Raw genomic sequence first — 17,460 nt, forward strand, 5'->3', positions numbered from 1 at the left:
ATTAGATGCATGAACCTTCCCACCCGTCACTCTTGCTCCACTGTTCTTTTAAAAGTTGGCTGACTTGTAAGGATTTACAGAAGGCCATCTGCTGAGCTTCTACAGTCAAACCTAATTTTTATTTATTTACTTTAGAGAGTAAAGACACACTCCAGCCTTTTGAAAGCCCATTTTGCCCCCACAGCTAAGAAGATGCAATTTAGGATATCTTATTCAAGGTGTCCAATGCGTTGACTAAGATCATCAGAGCCAAGGTGGCCTGTGAGAAATTCCATTTGGATAGACATGACAGACCCCACAACCTTCCCTCTGCCATTATTTCAACTCTCTCTCCCTCTGTTAATGAGGTACACAACACTTCTTAATTATGCTGTTCAAACAGGAGGAAAAAAAAAGAATTATAAAGTATTTCCCAGAGGTGGAAATTAAATAAGCAGCAAGAAAAGTATTCCACTTCCACTTTGAAATTCTGGCACAACTTGGATAGGTGGTAATACTACTGCAAGAGAGACATTGTTCTTTAATGCTACATGTATATGAAAAACTTATCTCTATAAACATCAAATTAAAATTCAGCCGAAGTCAATAGCAAACTCTCAGCATGAAAGCAAAGATGAAATTCCCCCTTTTGTGGTCAAAATAAATAAAAGGCAAGGGAATTTACATTTCCAGTTTATCGGCAATGATCCAGCTGCAAGAAGGTCTGTTTCCCTCTCACCTCTTTTCCCACACCGCCTCCCGGTCAGAGAGGGCTGGACACTGATCCCGGACACCCAGTGCTACTCCTTCAGCACGCCGGTCCCTGAGGAGCTGGCCTGTGCGGTTGGGTTTATAAAAGGGCTGCCTGCTACCTCTGGCTGCTCTAGTCCTAACACTGCTCAGCCATGCTGTCCAAATGTTGTTCTGATGGTGTAACACTCCTGCAAATATTTTTCCTAAGAAAATGAGCTACACAGTTCAGGCAGAGTGCTGTATTAATCATGGTTTAATCATTTCTCTTGAGTATGCTTTCCATAATGTGTGAGCAGTCCTCACAGAATAACTGCTAAAGGAACTCAGTTATGTGAAAGGGATTCAGCTGTGAGATTTAGTTAGTCTGGCTACCTGTTTTCCTTGCTCAGTCACCTCTTTCGGCATGTATTTTCCTTTTTCTCAACTGCTGTCTCATTCTTTCTTTTCTTTCTACTTTCTTTCTCATCTCCTTTTCTTCACATACCTACCCCTTTCCCTTTCACGTAGCTTATACATTTTTTTTGTATTGCACTTGGCCTCCTTTGAAGACGTGCAAAAGATAAGACATTTGAAATTAAGCTCAAGTCCTAGGGATTGACCCCGAGGCACAATTCTCTTGTAACTCCTCATGGCTTTGGATGGCCTTAAATGTTTGCATCCCTTGATGAAGTCTGATGTTTAAGAAACAACGCTCACAGTGTCCACCACAGCTAAGTACTGCTGGAATCCACTGTAACGCATCTATCGAGGTTAACAATAGCCAACGGAATATCTCCGTTCTAAAGAGCGTTGGCTTTATATTACCTTGATCGAATTCTCATGCTATTGAAGAGTACGGAGGCCGGGTGTTCGGCTTCGGCAGCGTAGCAGTCGTAGCTGCCTGCGGTGAAGCAGCCGCCCGGTGCAACCGCAGATGTAGTGGTGACTCCTGGGCAGGCATTAGCCAGGTTCCTCGCTAAGTGCCTAGGAACTCTGTCACCTATTTGGCTGTGACAGAAAGGTGTTGCCGCGTTTAGACGGAGCTGCCACCGTTACGACGATGTCCAGTTACCCATCTCTTGTCAGAAGGGAATGGCGTTTTTACCGAACCTGTTTTGTATTATCGTTCCTTTCGCTGAGAAGCAACTCGATTATCTTCCGCGCCACAAATTTGCAAAAGCATTGCCGAGCAACTCAACCCAAGCCGACGTGACTCTGTGTTTCTGAAAGAAACGCACCCCCTTCCCCCTCCGAACTCCTTTGACGTCACTAACAGAACCCCCACCCCAACCACACGACGTGCCAGCCCTACTCCCAACCGGCGCTCCCAGCACCTTTTCCCTCCCCAGGGAGGAGAAGCGGGCGGCCCTTCCCCTTTCTTCCCTTTCCCCTTCCCCTTCCCCTTCCCGCCCTGGGAGCCGGCCCCAGGGACCCCGGGCTGGCGCTGTCCCTTCAGCACCGCGCCGCTGAGGGAAGCGGGGGGGGGGGGGGCGGCAACCCCGGTTGCCGTGGCAACCATCGGCGGCCGTGCCGGGGAGACACCCCCCCCCCCCTTCCTTTTCCCCTCACGGTGGGGCGGGCCCACGCGTGACGGCGAAGCCCCGCGCCGGGCGGGCCCGGGCGGCGGCGGCGGCGGCGGCGGCGGGCGAGGCTGCCGCCGGCCATGCCAGTGCTGGCGCCCGATGCTGAGTCAGAAAGAGGTATCCCGAGATCCCCCTCTGAGGCGCGGCGCTCGGAGGAGGCCATGGAGGAGCTGGAGCACACCTGCCCGCAGCCTCGCCTGGTGAGTCGGGTCCGGCCCCGCCTCGGACCTCCCGCCCGAGCCTTCCCCGGGCGCTGCGGGGACGGTGAGGGGATGAGGGGGGTGTGGGGGGGAGAGGGCCGTGCCGCCCGCCGGCGGGTCCCTTTGTGTGGCGCGGCGACTCCGCGGGGAGAGGGTAAAGCGAAGGCTGCTGCGGGGGTGCGGGACCCCTCCCGCCCGCCCTTGTCGGCTGGGGGCTTCGGGGAGGACGGTGAGAGCCGGGCAGAACTGCTGCTCCCTTCTTCTTCAAAAAAAAAACCAAACCAAAACCCGCCGAATAAGGGCGCGTCGGGGCAATGATGTGGCAAGGTCCGCCGCCTTTGGTTAAGGGGCTGGCGTGAGAGAGCCGCGGTTTCGGCTCAGGGAGCGGGCGGCGTGTGGCTCGGTAAAGCCGCACCGCGGTGAGAGAAGCCGCACGGCTCGGGGAACGGCCGCCCGGCACGGAACCGGGGGGGGGGGGCGAGGGCCGCTCCCGGCCTCTCCCCGAGCCGCGGCCCCGGCCCACAGCCGCGTCCCGCCGGGGCCGGCAGCCTCCGCCTCCTCCTCCTCCTCCTCCGCCTCCTCCTCGGTGGGCCCGGCAGGCCAGCCCCTCGGCCGGGAGCGGGCAAGGCGGCTTCTCTCAACTTCATAGCCCAGGGAAGAGGTTCTAGTTCCATACGGGAGGAAGGGAGGCTTGGAGAGCTGCGGGGTTTTGGGGGGCTGGATGAGGGAGGGCTGGGAGAGCGGCGGTAAAAATAAACTCCTTCGGTGGCCTTCGGTTAAAGGTGAGGGAAGGGTCCCTCAGGCAACTTTACGAGGCCCCCATACCCCGACAGTCAAGGTTCTGAGAGCTGCCCTTTTCTGATGGGCTCATTGAAAAGAACTGGAATGCTTCCTTGCTGCTTATTTAAACCTCTTACTACTCCCATCAGGAACAACCACTCCTTTCCCCGCCATGGTGTGCACCATTGGCAAGGAGGTAGAAAAAAAGAATAACAACAATACCTACACGCACGCACACAGAAACGCAGAGACAGTATCAAGGTGTGAAAGTGCACAATGGATGCAACAGTTTAGTACTGGAAATTAGATCACTCAACACCAGAATTCAGTCACAATCCTAATTGAAAACATATTTAAACATCCAACTTCAGTAATTAAATTCAACACTATAGTTGAGATGTTCTGATATGACAAGAAATAGCAACAGTCGTTGGAGCTGACCTAAATTAATGTTTTCTGCTTGCTAGTGTTATAATTAGAATCAACTTTAAAGAAGACTGTTAATTTGTTCGTGGAAGGCTTTTGGAGCTGTTTTAATGGGGAAAGTTAGCTCATGTGTTGTTACTGCAGTGTGTTCGTACAGGCTGTCTAAGATTTCTCTGTCAAAAGCTCAGATATAACAACCCGTTTGAATATATTACTCCATGTAGTCTGACATTTTAAAAGATTTTAAAGAAAGAAGTGACAACATGATGCCAGTATTTACAGTATCATGCATTCCAGTATAATTTCTGTGGAAATTAAGGTGACAGCTAGAGTACACGAATAAAACAGGAATTCATTATGATGTTTTAGATCTTCCCGAGTACCAATAATGGACAATGGAGACATCTTGAATAAAGATTTATGGAAAGTGTGTCATTATAAAGTGATATTTTGTCAGTCAGCAGATCTACGTTACCTTCAGGCAAAAAAAAAAAAAAAAAAAAAAAAATTGCCTAGTGAAGTATAACGCAAAACACCGTACTTGTTAGGGCATAAGGAGTGATGCAAGCAAGCATAGTCAAGTTATGGCTTAAGCAAGAAGAATTCAGAGCCAGTGTCCTGAAGAGTTATAAGTGAATCACCCCTTGACAGATGATCTAATAACATGGATACCAAGTTCCTATCAGATCTTTTTTAAGATCTTCAGTACTTTCTCTGATCCCGCTCCTTTGAAGGCAGCACATACAGTGGTGGGCCAGTAGTAACCAAGTCACTTACTTCATTAACGTAAATGAAAGAGGGTGTCTCAGTTAATATTTAGTATCGTTTTATTATCCTGGACCTCAGGATGGCTTTGGTACCTCAAAATGATATTAACTGGTGGCTGTAAAAGTAAAGTCTGTGATATTTACAGATGACTTTTTAATGCTGTTCATTGGTTATAATGCATCTCTAAAATTAATTGTCTTTTGGGCTTTCCAAGTTCTTAATATAAGCTCATTTTTAGGAAGCAATTTTTGTTAAGAAATATAACTTCAGAATTGGCTCAAATTTTAGAAGATGAAAAGGGGGTTAGTTCTTTTCTGAAACAGTTGTCCTTTTCATTAAAGTAGGAATTACTTATTTAAAGCCTTAAAACTGCGAATATTTTTAATGGATGTCTGCCACCAGGTCCTCTGATTTTAGGCTATGGAGTCTGCTAGCTTGGCAGGAAGTGTCACAGTAGGACTAAAGAAAACCCCTGTATCCTTCAAAGAGCAGGAAAACAGGGGACGTTGAAGGCAGTTCTCAGGTAAGTTTCAATGTGTATTGAAACCTGATGTTTTCCAGTGCCTAGTACTGTTGTGATATAAATTGCCATTAATTTTTTCCCAAGACACTCTTTGGGTTTTCTTAACCAGCTAGAGCATTAATGAGAATTCGTGCTTCAGTCAATTCCCCTGGTCCATCTCTCACTTAATCTTTGCCTTCTTTACGTTCTCAAATTCCACATGTCTGAATGCCAGGAAAAATCTTTCCCTGAGTGATACGCGTACCTTAGTCTCAATGCACAATGGAGAAACAAACCAATTAGAGTCGCAGGCTTGTTCCACGGCTGTGATTTTAGCAGTTTTGTAGTCAAGAAAAAAAATCCCACAAACAGCATTTCTCCAACCCTGGTTTGTGTAGTTTTGCATTTATCTGTTTCTTGTCTGGACCAAACTGCTGGGTTAGGCCACTTTCTCATCTACCACTGTCCCATCCATTTTTTTTAAGTGAGCGTTGCTTCTCCTATTTAAACCCTAGGATACCCGTGGTTTGGTCATGGGGGCATTCATTGTTTTAAATGGGATAAACATCGCTGCCAGTCACATCGTGCCGCACATTCCAGGTATGGCCGTTGTCCCCAGATAACTTTCAACAAGCTGCAGAGCACTGCAGGGCTGTGGATCTCAGCCTGGAAATCCCAGCGTTAGGGTGTGCCTGCATGCATCTGTACTAAAAAGGGCCATAAGTGAGGCAAGCTCTTAGTTTAACTGGGTGGCAGAGATACTGTAGGGGAAAATACCAAAGAGTAAGTACGAAGCCTTGTGAAATGATTTGCTTATTTTTTTATAGTTCATTTATGTCTCTTGGGGCCAAGAGTTTGACTTTGGTCCCACATGTGGGCAGCTCCTTGAAGGATTGGTGTACACCTCGAGAATTACCAATCCTCACCCTGCAAGAAACAAACAGGCATTTCAACACACCTTGTTCAGGAAGACAATTCCAGACAGTGTCTTTCATAAAAGGAAACAATGGCAATTTATAAGGACAGTGCTGCAGATAAAGCAAAACCGAATACACATCGAAGCTTACTAGATAACAAATTTCAAAACCTACTGCTTGGTCTCACCTTTCCTTTGAACACGCCAAGAGTTTCTTGTCCTCGTATGGAAAAGACGTTGGATGACGTCTCTGTCATCCAACACAGGCCTCAGTGGGAACATCTGGGAGAGTACTCTTGGGACCTGGGTACCAATGTCTTATTTTCAAAACTGGCTGAAGTCCTTAGGGTTATGTTAGCTAAGGGAATGCAGGGCAATGAAACGTACGTTTCAATCGCAGTACCTACCTTGTTGTGCTTTGAGTCTAATGTGAGTTTGAGCCCGAATCAGGAATACCGGCTCTTCTGCAACACACAGGGAAAGTCAGGCACAACTTAAGGAACCTTAAGTAACCAGATGAGCAGAAAACCACCTGAATTAGCCAAGGTGAACTACAGGGGAGGAGAGGGAGTAGACAGGTAGGCGGTTGGTTTGGCCTATGCTTACGGGGACATTGGTGGGTAGAGGGCCAGGCAGGAATTAAGCAGCAGTTTTCATGAATTTAAAGTGAATCTATCTTCAAGATGATGTAAAGCAGCAGATATGTCCTTTTGCTGTGTCTGCTCTGTCCTTGGCAATGTGATCCCAGGAATACAGGGTTGTTCCTGAGATTGTGGTTACGTGACATCTGTGCTGCCGTCGGATGCCTGTTCTCAGGCAGTTTGAGCTGTGGCCAGGTCCCATTTGCCTGTGCAGGAGATGGCATTGGGGCCTTGTATGGAAGTACCCAACTAGTTTTTTTCTGCTTAGTGTCACCACTGCAAGGACAGACTAGCTGGAGACTTAGGGTTATCCATATGGCAGATAAAACATGTTCTGCCAAGGCACTGTAAGCATCAGGGCCATTGGAGGTTCACCCTGGCAATCCCAGTGCCTGCTCCCAAGCCTGGATTTACTTCTACTGCCACATCTTAAGATTCAGAGGCTATGGACTTTTACAGTTCAATAGGAATTAGGTATCAAATATCTTGGGGCTGCTGAATCTACAATACTTTGCAGAATGACACTCGGGTACAACTGAAGATCATAGCTCTCACATTATTATAGGTATCAGCTGCTTTAGCTATTTTGCTTATTTCATTGATTTTTTAGAAGACATGAGTACAATAATTCATTTTTTCAAATTATTCAAGTACATTTGGAAAACACTGTTTTTCTTTTTTATTTTATTGAAGGGTAGAGGAGAACGTTTTAGTACTTTCACTCAGGCTGTATAATGGTTTAAGGGGGCACTAGACTCCTTTAGACAATTTTGTTGTTGCTGCTGTTAAGCAATGAAACGTTAAGTGCAAAATTTGAAATAACTGCAATAAAAGTATGCATGCCTTGCATTCCTATATTTTCATCCCTGGATGCTTTACTCCCTTCATATTTGCAAACAGGGTTTTGAGAGGGTCTGATGCAACCTCCAGAATTATTTCAGATATTTTCTTTCCATGAGCTTCCATAGATCTTTATCTTTCCTGTATCACTGAAAGGTATATGCAATTTTAATCAGGGGAGCTAATGATGAATTTAGGGGGTTTCATTGTGGTTAAAAAGTGTCCCATGCATCTGTTTCTCTTTCACATGATGTTATGACTGTAAGGGGTCTGCCATCTGTTTACTTCAATGTGGAACTAAGCATAAATATATATGGAAATAGCCTTACCTTTAAGGAACCCAAAATGACTTTATTTGAACAAATATCTTTTTGGTTCTTTACAAGTTTGGGTTTTGCTCTGGATTAATTTTTCATTTTCATAAATGTTGACTACTGCATAAAAGCACAAACCCATAAAAACATGACAAATGTGGTTTGCGCTTGGGGGCATGTAGCAATCTCTGCCGCACTTAAAAAAAACCAAACAAAAACTGCCTGTAGACACCAAAAATCTGCTGTGATTTCCCTTTACCACATCAAAGGACATGCAATTGGTATAGGTTCTGGAATGCCAGAATCTCTGCAAAAGCATGTTGCAATATGTGTTCATCAGACATACAGAACTACAAGTATTTTTGCAGGATTCACAAACGACACACAGAGACAAGGAGAAAACATTACATTCTATGTATTGCATTCTTTGCTTGCGAATGCATATATGCAATGCTACTTTAGAAGCAGCTTTTATTAGGAGAATATTACTGATTCCTTAAACTGTGCTGTTGTCGTTACTGTGAAAGTTTGTATCATATCTTTAAAAAGGAGTAGAAAAGCATTGTAAATAGATTCTCTCTGCTTCCTCCTCAAAAACATAAACAACATTATAAGGTAACATCTATAAAATGTAAAAAGAAACCAAACACACATACGTGGATGTGGAGCAGAAGAAATACAGAATTAGGAGCCAAACACTAACTACACGGGCAAGAAGTATGTGTAGTGTATAACCACACTCCCAGGATCGTGCACAGAGACTCAATGCAGCCAGAACTGTCTATCCCAATATGTGCTTATACCTTTGTTTCCACGTAATCTGCTTTCCTTTCCTATACACACGCAGACAGATGGCATAAGGTGAAAAGCTCTTGTGAAAGGCACTGGATGAACTGGGGATCTGGTAGAGAAGGCCAGTGCACTCCCTATGGGAAAACAGTTCTTCCCAGGTTGCTTCTGCCTGCCGGCTGTGGAACCGCAGAGTACGTGTGCAGGAGGAAAAATGGGGTTTGGTGGTTGTTTTTTTTTTTCTTCAACATAGTTCTACTTTGAGTAATGGTTTATACAGAATGCTGTCCTACATCTGACATGAAATAATTGATAGACATTAAGTATCTTTCTGTAGAAGCACAAGGAGAGTTTGAACACTGGGCCAAATTCACCCAATAGCTAACTCAGTTGATTTCAGTAGATTAACCCTTGCCTACGTTAAAGCTGAAGTTCGGTCCTTTTAGCCATATATTAGTGTGTACAGTAATGTATAAGTAAAAAGAAACGGGTATTAGAAATCCAAAACATACGAACTGACCTTATCTCCAGTTTCTGGATTGATCAATAAAAGACAGAGTGGCATTAGAACAGTGGTTACACATTTGTGGTCTGTTGACCATGGCTAACCCTCAGCATTACTCGTGGGCCAGCAAGCACCTGCCATTCAGCTTTGGACTGCAAATGCACCATGGCCAGTTTGGTTCTGCAGTCCCGTTGCAACGTCCTCATTTTGTGACAGTGTCTGCAGGCTGCTGCTTGGTAACCAGTGCCCTGTTGAAGGAGCCGCATACTTCTTTATCCTGAAATACTGCATATCCCTCCTCAGTGCCGGGACATCTGACAGCTTGGCTGTGTCTTTGGCCATGAGGACAGGAGGACAGCTACGCTCACAGGCTGCACGGTTTGTTCCTTCAACGCATCCCACCTGGGTCGCTTGTACACAGCGCACTCCTTCCAGCTGTGCCAGGGGAGCGGGCTCAGGTGGGTAAGCTGCCCAGGGTCGCATTTCTTTTCCAGCTGGTGTTCACGGAGATTGAGGTGCTTCATTGGCAGTTCTTTCGCTTGAGCTCTGCTTGACTTGGGGCCTGTCCTACCTCTAAGATGGATCTTATTTTCTAAATATTGTGTTCCAGTTCAGTCAAAAGTCATGGCTGTCACGCAGGAATCTTGTCACGAAATTCTTTGGCCTTTTGCAAATATTATACTAGATTATGTAATAGTTGTTCTACTTTCAGAATCTACGAATCTGTACGTATATACATCATTGTGCTTCTTGAGAAGGTGGTGGAAGCTGCTTTTCTTCTATTATAGCTTCAGTTTGTAATTGCATCTTGCACTTAATTATTACTGACTTAATACTAATGACAAGCAAAGTATATTTGATTGAAGATAAAGCCCAGAAAAAGCAACTGAGAATAAGGCAATTTGGAATGCTTGCAAACAGATTATTATTTTTTTTAAGTTATTGTTCTTATTGGGTTAGTTTGCTCCATTTTTAGTTTACATCTACCTCCCCGAGTCAGCAGAACTGTGGAAGAACAGGCTAGATTTTCTTCTGGTACAGGCATTAATATTGGAACTGTTTGTGAAAAGTTTACCTGGAGGCACCCACCAGTAACGTTCAATTACAACTTAATTGCTCATAAATTTTCCTGTATGGTTCAAGGTTACTAAAAGCAATACATGAGACAACGTGCTTTTCATTTTTCACAATGTTCACTCCCTGAACCTCTGAGAGGCGACCTTGGTAGTCCTTAACATGGTCTTTCCACTTGCAAAGGGTACTCATACCTTAGAAACTCAGCACGTATTTTTAGTTCCTTCTCAAGAGTTTTGATAGTGTTTTTCTCTTAAATGTTCCTTAAAACTGATGTCAGTGTTTCCTGCTCTGTAATTATTGTTTGCCAACATCAGGAGCAGGTTCCCAAAATAATCTTTCCTCATATGAGTAGATCTTACCCACATGATTTGTTCCAGTGAAATCAGTTATCTCTTTTAAATACTGCCTCTGAGATAAAAAGAGATTACAGCATCAGACCTCCCACAGAATTTGCCTGCCAGCTTAATTGTTTTATAAGCATGGGCCCAGCCTGCTCTACCAAGTTTTGCCTGTGTAGCTGTACTGGTTCACAAGCTGAAATTTTCTTAGGCCTTTGTTGATGGCAAAATCTTAGATGACAACACAACTTTTCTCTCTACCAAGAGGACAACATTTTTGTCTCTGTCATGTGGTAAGGGAGGTAGTGTAGCTGTGCAAATCAAAACAAAAAACAGAAAAAAAAAAAGAGAAGAGTAGCTCCTTCCATTAGCACATGTTGCATGCAGTCACCCTGCAGGCGGAGTTGTAATGGCAGATGCACTATGGCATAGATGGATCTACATTTGCCCATTTAAAAAAATACTTCTATGTTCCTTGCTGCTGTGTAAAAAAACCAACCCAACAACCAAACATACGGAAAACAAGCAAACAATAAGACAGTTAATTACTTCCTATTACAGGCTGTAAACAAAAGAGAGGGCGTGGAGGTGCTGTTCCTCTGCAAATCACTGACTACTTTCCTTTTAATCCATTGGAAACATAAGCTATGAATGTTTATCTGCTGACTAGCAGCTAAGTTAAATGGCTACAGTAGCCTAAGAAACTATTAAGAGAGATAGTAAAAAGGCAGCATCAAGATACACCTGAAAATAAGCTGCTTCGAGCTGTCAGGCAGGGTTTTTTCATAAAGTATCCCGGCCACAGAACCAGCTCAGGGCTGCCTACCACCCTGTACTCTCCTCTCTGGGCTACTATCTTGTTAAATATAGTTGGGGGCTGCAAAGATGTTACTGGGTGCAAATGGAGCTGTGAGGCATTTGCCAGGAAGCCCTCTTTACCTACCTTTCATCTCTTAATGTCCCAAAGTTTATTGAGCATCATTGAGTTATTCTGCAAATTTGTGAGAATGCAAGTAAGACACTATTTAAACTTGTCATAGAATGAATGGCTTCTGATATGCAAGGGTTATTGGATTATGATGTTTTCGCATACGTTCATTTTTAGGAAGTGAATTTAATTATAATTGAATGCAGTGTCTTCATTCCCAGGAAACAGGACTTGCATTGCAAGAGCTTTTTAACGTCTTCTGAAGTAAATAGCACTAACGAGTCCTAATATTACAATGACTTCTCCATTTATGGCATGTAATAGGCTTTCTTTAGACACCATGTATTAATAACACAGTAACGATGTGGCATTTGGACTGCTTAAACGAAAGTAAGGTCTCCCTGCTGACACGAGGTGTAAGGTGCTTATGTCATCAAAGGTAACCACAAAGTGTGAGCACCATGTAAATAATTTTCTATTCCTATCTATTAAAGCTCTAGAAACTGCAAGAGTTATCAGTTCAAACACTGTGTAAACCACCTGGTGGTTAACAGAGAAGGGCAACAAAAATAATCAAAAGTTGTGGACCAGCTTCCATACAAGGAACAAATAAATGAGGTAAAGCTCTTCAGCCTGGAAAACATGACTGAGGGGAGAAAAGAGAGAGAGGCAGGGAAGAGGTGACTACAGATAAATTTACTGAAGCTTCCAGTACAAGAATATCAAATAATACGAGGAGGAGGCAGGTGCTGAACAAACAAAATGAGGTAATTCATCACCAAACTCACACAGGCTATAGAGCACCCTGCTACAGGATGATGCAGATCTCAAAAGCTTACCTTGGTCCAAAATACAAGGCTAATTTGACTTGCTTGACTAATCGCAAAATGTAAATGCCTAGAAAATGATGAAGGCACAGATGAAGAGAAAAATCTGTCAGAGAAAGACAGACATACATTTCCATAAGTCTTTGTCTAACCATCTGATTACTGGCAAAACTAGAGCAAACTTCTAAAAGTACTTTAACAGATTAACCAAAATGAAAAAGCTCCTATATAAATTACTTGCCGTCTTTTCCCAATTCTAGTTATTACTGACAAGAAACTGGAAAGAATACCAGTAATTATATACAAACTGAAAGAGGTTTGATATATTATTTCTGGTTTTTAATAATTTCTTGAAATATTTTATCTTATGCTCTATGCAAACCAAATGGTCTCATCTTATAAGATGTTTTTGTTAAGCTCAGCTACATTTTTTCTAGGCCAGACAAAATAGTATTGAATACTCATTGCGAAGCTATTGCTGTATTTCCCTTGATCTGTCAGCACATGGTATTGATGCATTTCTCTATGTGGCTTTGATAGAATATTGCTGATTTTAATCTATTGTATTTAATGTATTTGCATACCCAGTGACTGAGAGGTCACAGAGTAATGGGAATATTGACAGGTCTGGTTCTTAGCCCTTAGCCATAAGGTGAGCTTTAATGATGAGCATTTGCAAAAGCTGGACTGATGGGAAGCTAATAGAGGTTGTTCTCCATTGAGCAGAGACCGAAAGAAAAATCTTGGCATTGCAAAGGCGTTTACATGGATAAAAAGCACCACTGTGCTTGCCGGGGGGGGGGGGGGGGAAGATATCTTCCTGCAAACCAGACCTATTTTCAAGTAATCTCCAAGGAAACAGCCTCTGCCAAGCTAGGATCTGATTACCAGTTGCAGGCCTCAGACCATAGCCATTATTGTTTTAACATTTCTGCCTTCCTCTTTATCCCAGTGGGAACCAGGCCGTATGGGCTGCCGTGTAACTTGACCTTGCTTGGAGATAAAAAGACAGGTTAGCACACAGCAATCACAAAGCCAGAAGCAAAAAGACAGTATTTAGAAAATAAAGGAAGGAGCTGGCATGGTATGATTATGTGTAATGTTCTACACTGTGCGGCGTGGGTGGCCCGATGAACAGTTACCGTCTACGAAACCCAGGCAGAAACTTGCGACTTGGTCATAGTTTCTCCATTTTTAACTTTGTCTGTGCAAAGATAACGTGATTTTCATCACTAAGATACTCATGATGATGATTTCCTGCAACATTTGAGATTATGAAAAAAGGAAGGAAAAAAAAGAAATCTACATAAAATTTTAGTGCTTTCAGTAAACAAAATGAATAGTAAATCAGCAGAAAGAGCTGGATATGAATCTTTAAATCTTTGTTGCTCTTTTACTACTGTCCTCTGAGCTTCCCAGGCAACAAGCCAGTGAGCCCAGAGGTCAGGAGCAATTAGGCATGACATGTCTTAAAGTGTCTCAGGGATGCTAAAGAAAATAAATGCGCAGTGATTAAGCATTCAGCATCTGAAAGCTGAAAAAAGTGTAAAGGAGAAGAGAGATTCTGTTACGATCACCCATGGGTGCTCAAACGGGTATGACAACTGTACATCGCGCAAGTGGTCACTGTCAAAACCCAACCAAGCCACAGCTGCAAGGCCACGAGGTCCCAGCTAAATCATGGTGGAGGCAAAGTGACAGATTTCCTTTGGCTTGTCTCAACGACCACATCTCACAGAAACGAAGCAAACCAAAACTCAGCTATGATTTCGTAAAGATTTCAAGCCAAGAGCAGTAGAAGTGCGTTTTTTCATATCAGGCCATATGGCAGATAATAAATTTCTGCAGTTCTGATCACTGATATCTTCCTACATAGGCACAGGCAGAAAATACAATTTCTATAATCAAGTTTCCTGGCAGATAATGCTACATCATTCTTCACGCGTCCTCACTCTCTCTCTTATATCTTTAGGTTATAAGCTCTTCAGAGCAAGTGCCCTTGTGGTGCTCAGATCACAGTTAGAGCATTTTAGTGCTATTACAGTATGTGTCAGACCGGAGAAAGGAGCTGCAGCTCAGTTAGCTCTAGTTAGGTGGGACTTCTGGTTGCATTCTTGCCTTTATTTTGAATGGCTCCTCAAAATTATACAAGATTCTGATTAAAACCACAACAAAACAACCTGTAGTCCCAGTTACCTGTACTGATGTCAGTGGAAGAAACTGGTGCTTGTCAAGAGGTGGCTTATTTGCAGCGTTCTGAATCCCAATTAGTTTTTCCAGCTATTACATGCAGGCAGCAGAATACATTTTGCATCTTGGACCTTTGGCATCGTTGAGACCAAACCAAGGATTAAGCTGCTTGGGACATCAAACCCGACTTTGTTCTGCAAACAGAAAAATTACGTAGCTGCACCCACCTCAAAAATGCTTAAGCTTCTCAACAGAGACAAAGAATTAGGTTGCATGATGTGTTTGGAAAGCTTTATTTTCCCCGTCATTTTACCTTGTGCGAATTGTGTGTGCTCAGGGGTGACCAAAAAGCAAAAATCCCCAGATAACAAACCAGCATTAGGCCTGGTTACAACATCCTGCCACAGTTAAATGGTTCTTTTTTAACTCCTTGATGGAAAAAAAATTGACTTCCTTTGTGTTTTTTCCTCCTTCCAGACTCTGACGGCACCTGCTCCATTTGCAGACGAAACAAGCTGTCAGTGCCAAGCCCCCCATGAGAAGCTAACCATTGCACAAGCCCGCCTGGGAACACCAGGTATGTGTAGAGACCTGCATCAGCAGGACCATGGGTGCTCCCAAAGCACAGGCTCTCCCTTGCAAACATCTGTCAATGCTCACTTGTGCCTTCCACTTGGAACCAGAAGGGTCAGCCTGGTATCTGGTGCTATTGGGTAATGGGGAAGAAACCAGCAACTACAGGACCGTTATCTTCTGTTAGAGAAACAACAAAAGAAAACATTTCAAGTTAAGAGTTTGACGTTTTCGTGGATGTCTGCATGTTGGTCTGAAGGCAGCCTTGCCAGCCTACTCCAGCCAGCCTGAAAATTGTGTTGTGTAGTGGCTACCTCCTGGATTCTCTTTCTGTACTGCCTCTGTATGCTGGAAAACTCTCCTTTCACTGACGGTCTTGTTGATCACATCAGACCTTAAGCAGCCTTAAAGGCCATTTGCCCTTTGCAAACAAACCATGTCCAATTTCTTTATCTGGACATTTGTAATTGGGCTGAGGAAACAGGATGATTTCACATAAAGTCTGAAGGACATACTTCAGCCCCCCTAGATTCCAAGAGAATATTTTTAAAAAGCCTTTGTTTACTTATTTTACTAATTTAAAATAAGCTTTTGAAGTACGTACACTGTATAGGGGTAAGCTGCAGCTTTCCAGTCGGCTCTGCAAGGAACAATGTTTTCCCATGGAGCCTTGGATATCCTGACAGCAGAGACATCTCTCTGTAGCCCTGAAGCACAGTCCATGGAGGTTGGAGCTCTGTTGCGCTCATCTCCGCTGTCCTTTTGCTCCGAGGTGGCACGGCTGTCAGGCATGTAATTTGGTAAAGCAAGTCGTTTTTCTATCCAGAGGCTGCTGCTGCAGATGTCGTACAGAAAGCAAGATTTACAAGGGTGGTAGCAGGAGTATGGTGAGAAAAAGAAATGCTAGGCTTGTTAGAGAGAAGAGTTTGGAGGAAGTATGAAAAAAGGGAAATGAAAAGTTTATGTGGAAGAGGTAACAATACATTTTTACAGTGGTAAGCTATGGAAAACAAAGTCACAGAAAAGAGGGGAGGAAAAGGGAGATGATGGGAAAAAATAAGGGAAAAAACCCCAAAAAATCCAGAAGGCAGAACTGACTAGTAATGCAGAGAGAAAAGAACAAGACATATGGTGGAACTCCGAATGAGGCAGGGAGATGACATTTTTGCTAAATTAGAATACGGGGATGATGGATGATAACAAATAGGCTAAGTCTGAGAGAAAACAACAGAGAGTACAGAGAAGGACAAGTAACAAACAGGATAAAACACTGCAAGTTAACCCATGGTGCTTTTGAACATCAGAACTGGGGTAAATCGCCACAACCATCTGATCTGGGAACAAAAACCTGTCCAGTAGAATTAAGTGCAACTTGTTTTGGGTCTGAAAAACCACTGTTGTGTTTCTTTCTCCACAGTTGACAGACCTGTCAGAGTGTATGCAGATGGGATATTTGACCTCTTCCACTCTGGCCATGCTAGAGCTCTTATGCAAGCCAAAACTTTATTCCCAAACAGCTACTTACTAGTAGGAGGTAAGATCAGTTATTTATTGCACTGGAATTTTGCTTCGGTGCTTCAGTATCAGAGAGTTATTGCTGTGCTTGCACCCCCAGCTGTTTATACGCCATGACTTTGAATGCGACTTTCACTCTGGAGGCTTTCTATAGGCGATTTGCCTTGAATTACATCTTACAATTGCATCAATTAAAGTAAAAGTCACATTCTGCCCTCGGCAGCACAGGCACAATTCCCATTCTAGTTAAAGCAGGTGCCTGCATGACTCTGAGCTTAGAATAGCTCCATATGAATAATTTACCTTTTTGAGTTATTCGCTCAAAATTGTTCAAAGATGGAGATGAGTGAATGAGATCAACCGCTCATTTATTTCTGGCTCCTGGCTCCCTCTGCCAGCCAGGCACAGCCCACGGCCCCTGACTGCCAGGTTTGTACTGTGTGTGCAGACCCAGCCTTCAACATCAACAGAGAAGCTAAACCCAGCCCGTTATCAATGAAGACCCAAATGTAGGTCATGATTTGAATGTAGTTTTCAGCTTACAAGCATCCCCGGGCAGGTTACTTTCTTATCAGTTTTTTTTGCTGTGAATATCTTGTGGGTTTTGCTGTGTGGCTGGCTAACAGCTGTTCAGCAGTTGGTATGTGCCGGAGGAGTCACCGGAGGGTGGATCTTTCCTGCCTAGCTGGATGTGCCAGCCCTGCTCTTGTGAGGCCTCATAAACATGCATTTCAGTTCCAGTTTCCCTGCCCCTTTGGGGCTGAGATATACCTCGCATAAACATTTCACAGTGACATTCAGCCGCTCAAATGTTTACAGCAGTGGTGATAAAGCAAATGCGAATGCAGCCTTCAGACACTAAGATGCATTATTTTGCCTCTTTGTCCCAAATCAGTTGAAAGGGGGGGGGGGAAAGACCCAACAAGGAGGAAAAGCAAAGTCTCCTTATAAACACACTTTTTGGTTTTACTCATCAATTGTGGCAATTCCCATGGAGCTTCCTAGGAGGGAAAGGAGACATCCCCTTGTTACGAAGG

The 17,460-nt window shown here is 43.8% G+C and overlaps 1 protein-coding gene across 4 annotated transcripts in view; it reads left to right on the forward strand.

The window, feature by feature from the left end:
- The first annotated feature begins 2,336 nt into the window (after positions 1 to 2,336).
- The window catches only part of PCYT1B (phosphate cytidylyltransferase 1B, choline), a 33,711-nt gene continuing 18,587 nt past the window's right edge, over positions 2,337 to 17,460 (forward strand). For all 4 annotated transcript variants that reach the window (XM_049835073.1, XM_049835075.1, XM_049835074.1 and 1 more), the window contains exons 1-3: positions 2,337 to 2,494; positions 14,813 to 14,912; positions 16,326 to 16,442. In XM_049835073.1, coding sequence (XP_049691030.1) covers positions 2,375 to 2,494; positions 14,813 to 14,912; positions 16,326 to 16,442 — 337 coding nt within the window. In that variant the 5' untranslated portion in view covers positions 2,337 to 2,374. The remainder of the gene's footprint in view (positions 2,495 to 14,812; positions 14,913 to 16,325; positions 16,443 to 17,460) is intronic.

This window comes from Accipiter gentilis, chromosome 32, assembly GCF_929443795.1.
Source record: "Accipiter gentilis chromosome 32, bAccGen1.1, whole genome shotgun sequence".
NCBI lineage: Eukaryota > Metazoa > Chordata > Aves > Accipitriformes > Accipitridae > Astur > Astur gentilis.